Raw genomic sequence first — 14,332 nt, 5'->3', positions numbered from 1 at the left:
TAAGATGTTATGAACGACAGCGCGTGTAACTGTCATTCATTATTTGTAAAGCATTATATTGTAACAGGTTGGCTGGATAGATACACGTATACAGAAACTGGTAGTGTTAAACTTCTAAGATTTATTACCTATGATACTTATTCTACACGTTAACACTCACAGGCATTCCGAGATCACAGCTTACACATACAATTACACAGCTGGGGCTCTCTCTCTCAGTTCTCACTGTTCATTCACGCTAATTCACTCAGACTTTGGTCACTAGTACTACAGTCTCACCCAGTCACACAGCCTTCACACGTCAGTCTCGCAGTTCAGGATGGTTTTCGCTATCCACATACTCTGGTGTAGAACTCTGTTCACATCCCCATGCCAATAACCGGTGTTCTCTTCCGCGCTGCACCAGAACACGAAACTTCCTTTTACAGGAGCTAGTCCAACAGACACGACCCACAAGGACAGACAACAGGACGAGTCCTCAGTTCTACAGTCAGACACTCCACCAGACTACTAATACACATAGCTCAGGTTGTAATTCACACTTGACCATTGACTGGTGAAGTTCACACTGAGCTCACTTGTACTGAACGCGTGACTGTAGTACTCTTCGCTCACTGGCAGAGCTCCAACTGAGCTCCTTACTAACCGAACAGTCTCGCACTTGTCCGCCCCCTTTATATAAGGGGACCAATCCATCGTTTACTCGAACTCCATGGAAACCTCCAGATATGGAAGGCTCTTGGTTCGCGGGCCTCGTCGTTTCTGCACCCCTCGAGGCCTCAAGCGACGTAGCGGCCAATGACGGTAAATGCAACAGGATTTGACCAATGCGCGCCAGTTCTCCCCCGTGAGGTTCGCTGTGCGGCAGGTAGCGAGGCTCCGGCGCGGTGATGTCACGCGCGGCGGGGCCGTAATGGGCCGCTCTCACACCAGCCTTGCTACACAGAATGGCAAACATACTATAATCAGATAATATTGTCTGGAACTGAGACGATGAAGATCAGTGTAAACCTCAGTCCACTCTTGAAAAGACTAAAGCTTTTGGTACAATACTTACGGTCAACGTACTGAATCTTTCCACCTTCGATATCGATACCATTCCTATCAGACAGATCGTCTACTGCCCATTCACATCCTCAAAACGGACTGAAATATTTTTAAGCACAATAGGAAATATAACCCTGGACAACCAGACATCACACAACTAACGAAATAGTCTCTTTCAAACTCGGAGGTCAGTTGGTGAAAAGCACCACTTCAGACGCTCTGCAACCTAGGTCATTCTTTATTATTATTATTATTATTATTATTATTATTATTATTATTATTATTATTATTATTATTATTATTAGTGAAGCAGGCTTCGGTTGAGAGGGTTCCGGATTCGATTGGTGGCCGGGCCAGGGATTTTGGGCGCGTCTGGTTGATTCTTCTGGATCGGGGAATAGGTTAGACCTAATACGCATCGTCATTAACACCATAAAATAATGCAGTTGCGAATTTGTCCCTCCACATAAGGCTGATGTCAGAAAATACACCTGTTCGTAAAACTAGACTAAAATCCGCATGTAATGCCTACCCAAAAATAACAATAATAAATATTAAATTATAATTATTATTATTATTATCATCATCATCATCATCATCGTAGTTTCCGCTTCAATTTCAGGGGAATGCTGGATGGAATATCTAAGTAGATTATAAACATACATAGGCTAAAGAGACCGATCGGAAGGTTCTGTTGAAGCTCCATCAGAAAATTACGACTGATTTGCAGGTCTGGAACGAAGTCACTCAGACTCGTGCGGAAAAAGCAACGTCCTGGTCTAGTACACTGACATTACCAAATACGGATTCGACATGGTGACTTCAATCCTACTCCAAGGAAGACAGTCAATACAATAGAGCCCACAAGTTATAAAACGCCATGGGGTTTGGTTTTCTTTAGTATTTATCATATCGATGATGGCATATTTGTAACACTAAGAAGACAACAACGCACTTACTAAAAGTATTCCAGAACATACACATATTTTAAAAAGTTCTAGACTCACCACAATAATCGGTAATCCAAGGGCGGCGACTCCCACCAGAGCCGAGGGTATAGTGTTCTGCTTGTGAGGAAAGCGTATGCTGTCATCATCACAGAAAAATCCTCTTCGAAACGGCGTCGCGTATAAAGCGAGGAGTAGTATCGCAATGCCCACTGAAATAAAAATAAGTTATTGTTACATGTCATTATAAAGAACTTACCCTTACAATCAACTTTACTATATTCACACAGATTGTTTTAAATCCTTTTCAGTATAGAAAAATAGCATGAATGATCGCTGGTATACTCGAAATCTTTAGTATCTCGTGGCCAGAAATATTCATTTCAGGCAAGAAATCAGTACAGCCCTCAGAACCACCCAGTACCTGCTTACACACTCTCTCTCTCATTGGTCACATCCATTAGACGCGTTAATACATGCGCACATCTTAAGAGTAAGGGGAGGTGGAGAAAACGAAGTACAAGGATATCTAGCATGAACGAAACACACGCGAAGGGAAAGGTACTTGCTTCCCCGCCTGCCCACACGTCCGACTGACTCGAAAATGAAGGAAGAGGGGAATGAAGGGAGGAACCACACGGCTCCTCCAAGGCAACAGACGTAATGTGTTTGTCAACTCATTGAGGATCAAATTCTTCAGTTTCTTGTGTGCGAAGTCTGGCTGAAATATTAGCGGTCTCGACTATGACTTCATTGCCCTTATTTTCGCCAATATAGTAGGCCCTGTTAAATACTACTATTACTAATAACAATAATAATAATTGTTATCCTCAAAAACCAAAGTAAAAATAACGTGGTATTAAAATTATGATTATCAGAGACGCAAGGGCGTTTGGAAAACCGTTCCTATGAAGTTATTGTCAGCGTTGATCAAACAACTAAATGCCATATATTGGGGTGGGATTACATTGTGCACATTTCATCGCAATTAATTTACAGTTAATTAATTGTTTTCCTTGACTAGGAAAAGCTAGTATAGCCAGAATATTTAACCATTTAATCACTTCCCGAAAAAAAAAATGGAGTTAGGAGTGGCCTCTGAGTGCGCAACGTCGCAAGCCTCACCTCCTGGAACATGTGACGTTGTCTTGGTTACTTCTCCTTCATCCTCACGGCTGGCAAAAATCTTCGCCCAAACGTTACCTGTTTCCTTTTCCACCCGGAATTCTTGTGATCGTGATTGTACAAACAGCTGCGAACAATGTCGGGAGGGTACTCGGTATGAGGAGATAAAGGCTACCATAAGAATGAGCTCAACGGATGAAGCTGTACGCATAAACCAGCTTCGGTGGGTAGAGGGTGAGAGAAGTAGAGGGAGGCCAAAGTGACGATGGTTTGACTCAATTTAAGATAATTTAAAGGGAAGAGGTGTTCGACAATATGAGGCTACAGTGTTAGTTACAAATAGAGGATTGTGGAAGCATTCAGTTAAATCACTGACGTTTTCAGACTAAACGCAAAAGGCATTACAGTCTATAATGAATACGTATGTTTGTATGCACTTATGCAAGTCAATAAGTACCTGCAATTTTGTTCTAATTGTCTTTAGATTGGCTCTATGCCATTATGTGCTCACCAGCCACTAGAAGGCACCGTTGTCTTCATCTGTGGTAGGTTTCAGCGTTATCAGATCAGGGGAGGTTAAAATTCACCAAGACCGACTCCAAGCCTCAGGTCGAAGTAGCCGGATTGCTGAGATTGCCTAACGCGAAAATATCACGTACAAGAGCGGTAATTTGACATGACAAATGTAACATCATAGGTAAAACCACTGTTGTACGTACGAAAACGCGTCGGCAATAACTACCCATCACATATAATCAACTAGAATCATATATATTCTACTAGAAAAGGGAACAACAAGCTGATTATTTATAAATTTCAAATAGTCAAATAACGTTTTCTCTTAGATTTCACTTCGCTGGATAGATGAAAATACGTGTTAAAACCGTTAAAATGATATTTATAACATCATTTTGAATGTTTCAAAATAAATTAAGGTGCAAAATTCCGCATTTTATTCGCTCTCATGAGTACTATGAAATATAATTTGTTGTCTTAGTTTTGTGGTGGACAATTTCTTATATTCAGCACCCAATGAAAGGGAAGTACACCCCCAAATAATAATGTTATTGACTTTACGTCCCAATAACATTTTTTACTGTTTTCGGAGACGCCGATGTGCCGGAATTTAGTCCCACAGGAGTTCTTTTACGTCCCAGTAAATCTACCGACACGAGGCTGATGTATTTGAGCACCTTCAAATACCACCGAACTGAGCCAGGATCGAACCTGCCAACTTGAGGTCAGAAGGCCAGCACCTTAACCTTCTGACTTACTCAGCCCACGTACATCCGAAATAATGATGTTAACCCAGAATTGTAACACTAACTTAATGTTGACATATGTCATAGCAGCACTTCACACAATGATGGTAACCTAGACACTAAAGATATACAGTAGTAGGTTTTACTCATTAAAGAACATGAGTGCAAAAATTATATTGACTCTAAACATTGATACCGATATTTAATCACGAGCTTCAGTTCGGTGTAGTCTGCATGATAACAGATAACCACAGCATGAATCGGAAGGTGTTGGTTGTGTAAAACCCTGCGTTACAAACCCAGCTAATCCCTCTAAGTCACTATTTTTTCTGTGTACCAGTATACAAATTGCTCCATCTGTCACACTTACAAGTTTTGTTATATTCCAAGCTCCAGCCAAACATTTCCACAAGCAAGCACAGATTATTGTAAAATACACTTGCATCTAAACCACTCGACACTTTCAAGCACATGGACATTGATGGAATATCACAATATCAATTATATTCTATGTAAGTTAATATTTTTAGAGGAGCACGAATAGGTTCATCGTTTGGAATTAACGAAAAGTCTTCCCTAACCTCAGACTTATTATCAAAAAGATGTATGCACACTACAGTTCTCATCGACTTCAAAATATTCACGAAATATAGATTCCTAATCCATTTCTCTCTTAGTGTTTTATTACGTATAAAACTTAAGAATAGTTATATGAGACGCGTTAGCAGCCTTAAACCAGGTTCACAACACGCTGAAAACCAACACATTCTCGCGTTCTTCGTATAATCATAGATCCTAAGTGTCCACTGGCTTATATAAATACACTCGCACACTTATATTCTATAAAGAAACTAATATTTATCGTCAACTTTAACGAAATTACACCAACTACATACGATAACATCTGAGGTGTACCAGGAGCGGAAATTCATAGAAGACTTTCAGCACAATGCGGGAACAATGTTTTGCCACAGCGAAGTGTTTACCAGTGGATTGAACAGTTCAAAAGGGGTCGCATGAGCGTGAAGAATCAGGAAAAATCCGGACGTCCATCTGCAGCCGTAACTGATGCCGATATTGAACAAGTGTGTGATATGATCCTGGATAACAGACAAGTGACTGTTCTATGAATTTCCGCTCCTGGTACGCCCTCAGACCACAAAACAATGGATTACAGAACGCTGTTCTTTCTTGGTGCAAACAGAGAGTGGTGCGGCCATTTTTACGTCACAACAGCGCAAGCTGTACTGATCTGACAACGCTGAATCCTACCGCAGACGTAGACAACGGCGCCATCTAGCGGCTGGTGAGAACACACCGCCATAGAGACACCCTAAAGACAACCACAGCAACACTGCAGATACTTATTGACCTGGCCTCGTATGTATGTACGTACGAAGGTAGGAGCACAAATCATGGCTACTACTTTTTCCCTCATATTTGCACGGTACTACCATACAGAAATTTGGAAATGGAATCACAGCCCAAGGAGAGGAAATCAAAACCTTGAGATTTGCGGATGATATTGTTATTTTATCTGAGACTGCAGAAGATCTCGAGAAGTTGCTGAATGGTATGGATGAAGTCTTAGGTAAGGAGTACAAGATGAAAATAAATAAGTCCAAAACAAAAGTAATGGAGTGCAGTCGAACGAAGGCAGGTGATGTAGGAAATATTAGATTAGGAAACGAAGTCTTAAAGGAAGTAGATGAATATTGTTACTTGGGTAGTAAAATAACCAACGATGGCAGAAGTAAGGAGGACATAAAATGCAGACTAGCACAAGCAAGGAAGAGCTTTCTTAAGAAAAGAAATTTGCTCACTTCAAACATTGATATCGGAATTAGAAAGATGTTTTTGAAGACTTTTGTGTGGAGCGTGGCATTGTATGGAAGTGAAACATGGACAATAACTAGCTCAGAAAGAAAGAGAATAGAAGCTTTTGAAATGTGGCGTTACAGAAGAATGCTGAAGGTGAGATGGATAGATCGAATCACGAATGAAGAGATACTGAATCGAATTGGTGAGAGGAGATCGATTTGGCTAAATTTGACCAGAAGAAGAGATAGAATGATAGGACACATCTTAAGACACCGAGGACTTGTTCAGTTGGTTTTTGAAGGAAGTGTAGGTGGCAAGAACGGTAGGGGTAGACCAAGGTATGAATATGACAAACAGATTAGAGCAGATGTAGGATGCAATAGTTACGTAGAAATGAAAAGGTTAGCACAGGATAGGGTGGCATGGAGAGCTGCATCAAACCAGTCTATGGACTGATGACTCCAACAACACAACTACCATACAATAGTCATATGCCCTGGAAAACATGACACTCATTGTACATGAACACAGCACGAGAAAGCGGTGGGCTGCACAAGTACCACGCACCGGGCGATGGGACTGTGATAAGTCGGGCTCCGTGCAGAATGGATGTGATAAGACAGGAACAGCGTGCGTACGTCGACCTGGTCGTTCGCCGGGGTCGCAATCTCAAACAATGTCACAGAGATCTTGTAGAACCGCTGAGAGATGGGCAGCAGCATTTCAGCACGGGCGTGAAACAAGCAGCGACGTGCAACATGCCAGAAGTTAGTGCCCGGAATGAGGTGTCACGTCAGATCACGAACGTGAACAGAAGGATACTACTCGAGTTGCAAGCAGAAACAGGTGTGCACTCACCGACGTGCAAAAGTGAACACGCTATGTTCTGACCACTTGGTGCGCTATCGACAGGAAGGCGAGCAAATGCTGGAGAGAATAGTGACCGTCGATTACTTATAGGCCAGGCCGTATGAACCAGAGCTCAAACACCAGTCTGCAGATTGACACATGCAGAATCACAACGAACAGAGAAGTTCAAGAAAAATTCTTCCCCCGAGAAGCTGATGGTTTATGTCGCTTACGACGTCAGACGCATGATTGTGTGTCACTTCTCTCCACATGACGCAACGATGACAGCAACGTACTACAGAGCCTTCCTGCAGAGACAGTTACGTCGTGCCATTAGGGAGAAAGACCCGGCTCTTGTTAACAATGCCCTACTTCACCATGATAACCCCTACTGCATGCAGCAGGGACTATACGGAGATAACTTCAGCGCTGGGTGTGGAGAGTACTGGAACACCCGCCGTACTCACCGGACCTGTCATCATCAGCATCAGTTAACCGTCTCCAGTTTCCCAGGTGCGGTGTATGAGCGTTTGCCACTTTAGTCCACTCCGGTACCATTTTCCAATCCACTCTTCTATGTTCTAGATCTTGTTTGACTTGTTTGATCCATCTTCTTCGAAGTCTGCCTTTAGGTCTTTTTGACGTCTAAGGTTTTCTCCAACCATTCCTTAGCTACTGAGCAAGAATCCATTCTCATTGCATGGCCATACCATCTCAATCTTGATCTGATTATGGTATCACATAACGATTCTCTTATTTGAATCTCTTGTTGAATCATCTCGTTGCGGACCTTATCATCTGGTTTTTTGTAACATTGTCAGGAGAAATTTCATTTCTGCAGTTTGGAATCTACTTTTACCTCTGCCTGTGATGATACAAGTTTCAAGGCCATAGGTTGTTACAGGCAAGAAGTAAGCTTGATAAAGTGTTCGTTTGGCTAATATTGGAATCTGGCTGTTCCAGAGAAGGCTTCTAACCTAATAGTAAAGGACAGCTCCACTTTGAACTCTGTTTGTGATTTCAGCATTTGATAGGTAACTTCAGTCAGGTATTGGGAGTGGTTAACTTCTTGCAATTTCTGTCCGTCTACTGTGATATTTGCTCCTGACTTTTGTCTGTTGGCTGTCATAATAACCGTTTTCTCAAGGCTGATTTTAAGTCCAAATTCCTTAAAATAACGATTCCAAGCATTAATCTTTAATTGAAATTCTTCCTCATTACCTCCCCAAATCACCACACCATCTGCAAAAGCAAATGCCTTGAATGCGCTGTTCTTGCTGTACTGTTTTCACTCTTTTTATTATCTCATCCATCACTGTAAAGGTGACGAAGTGCTGCCTTGTTGCACTCCTTTACTTGTTACAAACCAGTTGGAATAGTCATTTCCTATCCTTACACACCTCTGGCAGTGTTTGTACAACATTTTTACATTACCGATGAGAGATACTGGAACGTTTCTCCGTCTATAAAGTAATGGCACAAAGTGGAGGCACATGCTTTCCCTAGTGCATCGTCAATGCTTTGTCCTACATACGAGGTTTCCAGTGGTGTCTCAACGGTGCACCAGCCGCCAGCGTCTTGGAAAGGTGTAGCAATCTAACTGATGAGCCCACTGCTACACTGGGGCGAAACGCTGGTCATTTCATGATTGAAAAAGCCTAAAGCGCTTAAATGTTTTTTTAACATTTGCAATTGATGAAATTAAATTATGGCTTTTTTTTTTTTTTTTTTTTTTTTTTTTTACATATGTTAGGAGAGACTCTGGTGTGCGTTTTGGGAAACCGTCGCCATCGCGCCAAACGTCAGTGGTAAAGAAAGCCTTTGAGACGGGAAGTGTTTGTGATGCGCCACGAAGCGGGACACCAAGCAGTCGTGCCAATACTTGTGTTGCTGTCTGAACGATCGCCGATAAAGAAATAATAATAATATTGTTTTTACGTCCCTCTAACTACTTTTACGGTTTTCGAAGACGCCGAGGTGTTAGATTTGTATCCCGCGGGAGTTCTTTCACGTGCCGGTAAATCTACCGACAGGGGCTGACGTATTTGAGCACCTTCAAACACACCGCCCTGGCCCCCAGGGGCTCTGGACTTTGGAGCGTGGGTTGGCGACCACGGGGCCATTAGCTGAGTCCTGTCATTGCTTCCACTTACTTGTGCCAGGCTCCTCACTTTCATCTATGCTATGCGACCTCCCTTGGTCAACTCTTGTTCTTTTCAGCCACGAAACTGCTACGCAGGCGTACCAGGGGGAGAGGTGATACTCCCACGTGGCGCGTCCCAGGTGGCGGATAGGGGGGTCCTAACCGGCTTGCCGACGGACTTGAGGGAAATAAAATACCTCTCGCGGACCAAACACACTACCCCCTGCGGGTGGGGGACGCACATGTAGAATACACCCGCGGTATCCCCTGCCTGTCGTAAGAGGCGACTAAAAGGGGCGACCAAGGGCTGACTGAATTAGAACCATGAAACTAATTTTGAATCGTACCATCACGCGGGGAACACCATGGGTTGCCTGTACTTGCGAGTAGTACCACTAAATTCGGTACGAAATAGGTTTGTGATTAGTAGCAGTAAAAGCCTGGCCTGGTGGATTCCAGTACCCGTGCGTCGTACCCATGTGTGCAACACCGCGGGTCTGGGCGTAGCCTGTGAGTTGTACCACTATATGAGCAGCACCGTGGGTCTGCGTTGCCTGTGATTAGTACCCACTATGTGAGGAACACCACGGGAATACCGGCGCCCGTGTTTAGTACACCTAGGTGGGGAACCTTCTCGGTTTGCGGTGGCTATGAGTTGCGCCATTGTGTGAGACACACCATAGGTCTGCGTTACTTGTACGTATTGCAATACTTGTGAGTAGTACCATCTTTTGTGGAACACCGTGAGTCTTCGCTACTTCTGATTAATAACCCAACATGACACATACCATGGTTCTATTTTACTCACGACATGTACCATTCTGTGGAGCCTTAGACATGGATTTTGCACCCCCTTTAAACACCAAGCATCACTGTGCTTTATAAGTGGTTCCTTGGTCGGTAATAATGTTATTTTCGATCTGTATTGAGTCCGATCCACTGGTTTTTGTTTGTTTGTTTGTTTTGTGTTTTGTTGGGTTCCTGTCCATCCATTCATTCTTCATGCCATATTTTATTTTTATTTTGGTCAGTGGATGCCTTTGAAATTTTTGTTCTTTCATTTCGTACCATTAGGGGCCGATGACCTTCGATGTTAGGCCCCTTAAAACAACAAGCATCATCATCATCATCATCATCATCATCCTCATCATCATCTTGTTCTTTTCAGACCCCGACGGTATTACGTATGGAGGCTTAGGGAGTCTTTCATTTTCATGCCCTTCGTGACCCTTGTCTTCCTTTGGCCGATACCTTCATTTTTCGAACTATCGGACCCCTTCCATTTTTCTCTCTGATTAGTGTTATATAGAGGATGGTTGCCTAGTTGTACTTCTTCTTAAAACAATAATCACCACCACCATCACCTCAGAAAGTCTGCACCTTAATCGTCTGAGCCACTCAGACCGCCGCAGATAAGTCGGCTAGTAAACATTCTGCTTCCGGAATTAACGGCCAGAGGAATAAGGATGGTGCTCCACCACATTTTGCTCAAGTTCCGCAGACACCGGAACGCTGGATTAGTCGTGAATCACAGACTTTCTTGCCTTGTTGCCACGATCTCCAAGAAGTCCGGACCACATCACACCATACCACACCGAACAGTGTATTCAGGGTCTTTTTAAAGAAGATGTGCGTAAGTGAATAACGATCGGCTGAAAAAAGAAACGGAAATTCGTGTGATCAAATGATCATCACACGTTACGTTGTAGCTGATGCACACAAGAGTCCTAAACAATAATGAGAAACAAGATACGAAGATAGGCGTTGGCTGGTATAATCCCCTCCCCCCGAAAAATACCCCCCCTCATGTTTAATGTTTTTTTTCTGTCGTTTTTTTCTCACTATCAAACATCTTCATTTGTAGGCAGTGGGGAAAAAAAGCATTAGTGCTTACCTGTAGTCTCATGCACACAATTAAATTATTAGAGTTAGAAAAAGATTTAAATCTGGGGCAATTGCAGAATATTAACTTCACACTAAGCTTAAAGCAGGAAGGAAATGATGGAGAGATATTTTAGAAAGGATGCTTGTCAACGCAGAGTACCTAGCGACACATAGATCTTGCACTCATAGGTCATAATGAAGTTTGGAAGGGGAAAGTAGTGCTAGCCAAGCTTGACTCGATTATGAGAGATTATTTTACAGAGATCTGAAGAGAACAGCTTCCATATCGTCCATCTGAAAAAAAAAATCATAATGAACTAACTGAACTAATGACAAAACATGACAGGTCAGATTTCCTAAAGAGAGTTTCGAGAGGCAAAATATTACTCAATTATTCTTGATTGCGCTATGGATGTTAGTTGCGCTGAACAGATGTCCTTGATACTATAATGCTTGGTATAAAGACGTTAAGTCTGGCAACATTTAGAAGCATTTTTAGGATTCTTACAGGTTAAAAAAACTTCAGATGAAGAGTTAACTAGATCTTTACTCGCAGAACTGGAAATACTAGAATTTGACATAACAATAGCTGGAGCCAATGATATGACAATTGTTCCTACTAGAGGTGAGAATACAAGTGGCGTTAAAAGCAGAATACTGTAAAAAAATCGTTTTCTTTACTCCTTTCGAGCTGGAACCTTCTACTTTATGATGTGGCATCATCGTGCCCGAAGGCAAACTTGTTTTTTCGGAACTATGTAAACTCTCAGCATCCTCGCGAAGATGGAGTATATTAAACGAAAAAGAAAGAAAAAAAGAGTTAACATCCTTCTCAAGTCTTCCAACAAAAAAGAAATTTAGAGTGAGAAGTGTTAAAGCTGTTCGGTATAAGCCAAAAGAATTGCAGACTGCCTGGAAGAACGCTCAGATATAAGCAAAATATGCAGAATTGTAAGCGAGTCTCCTTTGATGAATAATAATAATAATAATGTTATTTGCTTTACGTCCCACTAACTACTTTTACGGTTTCCGAAGACGCCAGGGTGCCGGAATTTAATCCCGCATGAGTTCTTTTACGTGCCAGTAAATCTATCGACACGAGACTGACGTATTTGAGCACCTTCAAATACCACCGGATTGAGCCAGGATCGAACCTGTCAAGTTGAGGTCAGAAGACCAGCGCTTCAACCATCTGAGCCGCTCAGCCCTGCCTTTTGATGAATGAAATACCGTCATATGAGCTCTTTGTTTCCATTATTGTCTGGTATGATCTGTTGGTAAAGCAGATACTGCGAAATTTCGGAGGATCTTCCGATTCTTTTTAAAAAAAGTTAGGTCGATATCTTCCGATTTTTCCGTCCTCACTTCATAGACTCAAACTACTAGGCAGAAGTATTTTACATGGCTGCACATTAATACAATATGTGTTTAACTTCCCTTCAATTGCTATCAGTTTTAAGATAATTTGGACACGATGCTGATATATTACCTTTAGCTTTGTGTTTTTTAACGTGTTTGTGATAAGGGTCCCTCTTATATAAGCACTCATAAAAAGACAGCTGATTGAGCTATGACCTAAATCATAATTCTTAGGGGCAATCGAGAAGTAAAATCCAGCTAGGACTTCAAACGTATCAATGGGGACAAGGAGAAAGAGGAAGGGGAGCGAGGCCATGACTAGATACTAGGCCCCTTTAAACAACAATCAACGCCGTCTTTATCAGAAAGAGCTAATGGCCATCTTTGAATCTACTTGAACCACTGGGAGCCATGACACTTGAAGGCAAAACATAATATGCTTATTTCCTCTGAATCTGCCATAAAAAGGATCTGGAGACGTTGTGTGATGGAGTACGTCTTTGAGAAGGCGTGCAAGGTTAAACTAAATAAATAAATAAATAAATAAATAAATAAATAAATAAATAAATAAATAAATAAATAAATAAATTTCCTGAGAAGAATAATAGGGCCAAGGATCCTACCAGATGGAAAGCGATGGTACAAACCCAACAATGAGCTCTACCAGCATCAAGAAAACCTCATAGATGCCATCAGAAGAAAACGTCTGACTTTGTATGGACACCTATACAGAATGGATCCTAATAGATTATCCCATAAGATCTTCAAGGTTGCTAACAATGGCAAAGCTACTGGATTCCCCTGGACCAAACAAGTGGACAAAGATCTTGCAGAGCTTAATATTAATCAAGCCGCCATTACTGACAGAAATGCATACCGTTTAATGGTCAAAACTAAACCTTTCCTAACATCCCTTACATCAGCTAGCCACAAAGGAGCCGGGAATTGGTCAGAGGAGCGCAGGAAAGAATTCAGCAATAAAACAGGAAGGCTCAAGAGGCCACTAAGGACACAATCCAGTACGCTAAAAGGGGCAGACGACGACAAAAACACAGCTAGAACACAAGCACCGTGATCCACAGATGGCCTAAACGCAAAGATAAATAAATAAATAAATAAATAAATAAATAAATAAATAAATAAATAAATAAATAAATAAATAAATAAATGTTGGCGATGAAGTCAGTAGAATGAAGTCAGGCGAGGGTTGACCGAGAGAGATCCGATAGAAATATTAAAGTGGTGAAAGCTGGTAGAATATCGTATGTGGAAGGAATGCTACACTCAGTCAGGGGTCCGGTGGTCTCAAATTTAGAATCTGGGAATACCCCGTTTAGTGGCCCCTTACGGCAGGCAGAGGATGCCGAGCATATATTCTACACCGCAACCAACAGACCGCGTGTGCTGTTTGTTGCACAGCAGTTCTCAGAAGGCATCCATAAGTAGCATAATGCATGAAACCTAACAAACTAGACCAAGAAGCAAACTTTAAAAAATATACCAGGATGACACTAAAGGTATGTAATTTAAAGGCAGTGGTATCTTTCTCTACACGTGTGAAATCCGCAATGAACTGCTGTACGTATAACATGTCCTTCTGTTGTGAATGACTTTATTGTTAGTGCATGATGCAGAATTATCCATCTTTCTACATACGTAATTCTTGTTTTAACCAAGCAAATGTTCACCATATTCGCTGCGCTTATTTGATTATAACATTAATACAACAAGAATGTTTGAAAATATCGTGTTTATTCTTAAATTAAACTTTAATTTGCAATAAGATATAATCTCATAAACCCATTGAACTGATAATATGGCTAAATATCAAGGCCAAGAAGTGGCAGCCACCATGACAGTTACAGGGAAACGTAAGTTCGCTGTGCTTCAACCAG

General features: G+C 41.8%; 1 protein-coding gene across 3 annotated transcripts in view; it reads right to left on the bottom strand.

The window, feature by feature from the left end:
- The window catches only part of LOC136873821 (putative phosphatidate phosphatase), a 337,454-nt gene that overhangs the window by 162,363 nt on the left and 160,759 nt on the right, over positions 1-14,332 (bottom strand). For all 3 annotated transcript variants that reach the window (XM_067147078.2, XM_067147080.2, XM_067147079.2), the window contains exon 2: positions 2,055-2,206. In XM_067147078.2, coding sequence (XP_067003179.1) covers positions 2,055-2,206 — 152 coding nt within the window. The remainder of the gene's footprint in view (positions 1-2,054; positions 2,207-14,332) is intronic.

The sequence above is a fragment of the Anabrus simplex genome, chromosome 5 (assembly GCF_040414725.1).
Source record: "Anabrus simplex isolate iqAnaSimp1 chromosome 5, ASM4041472v1, whole genome shotgun sequence".
Lineage (NCBI taxonomy): Eukaryota > Metazoa > Arthropoda > Insecta > Orthoptera > Tettigoniidae > Anabrus > Anabrus simplex.
Note: the sequence above shows the minus strand (reverse complement) of the source record. Positions and strands in the feature narration are given on the sequence as shown.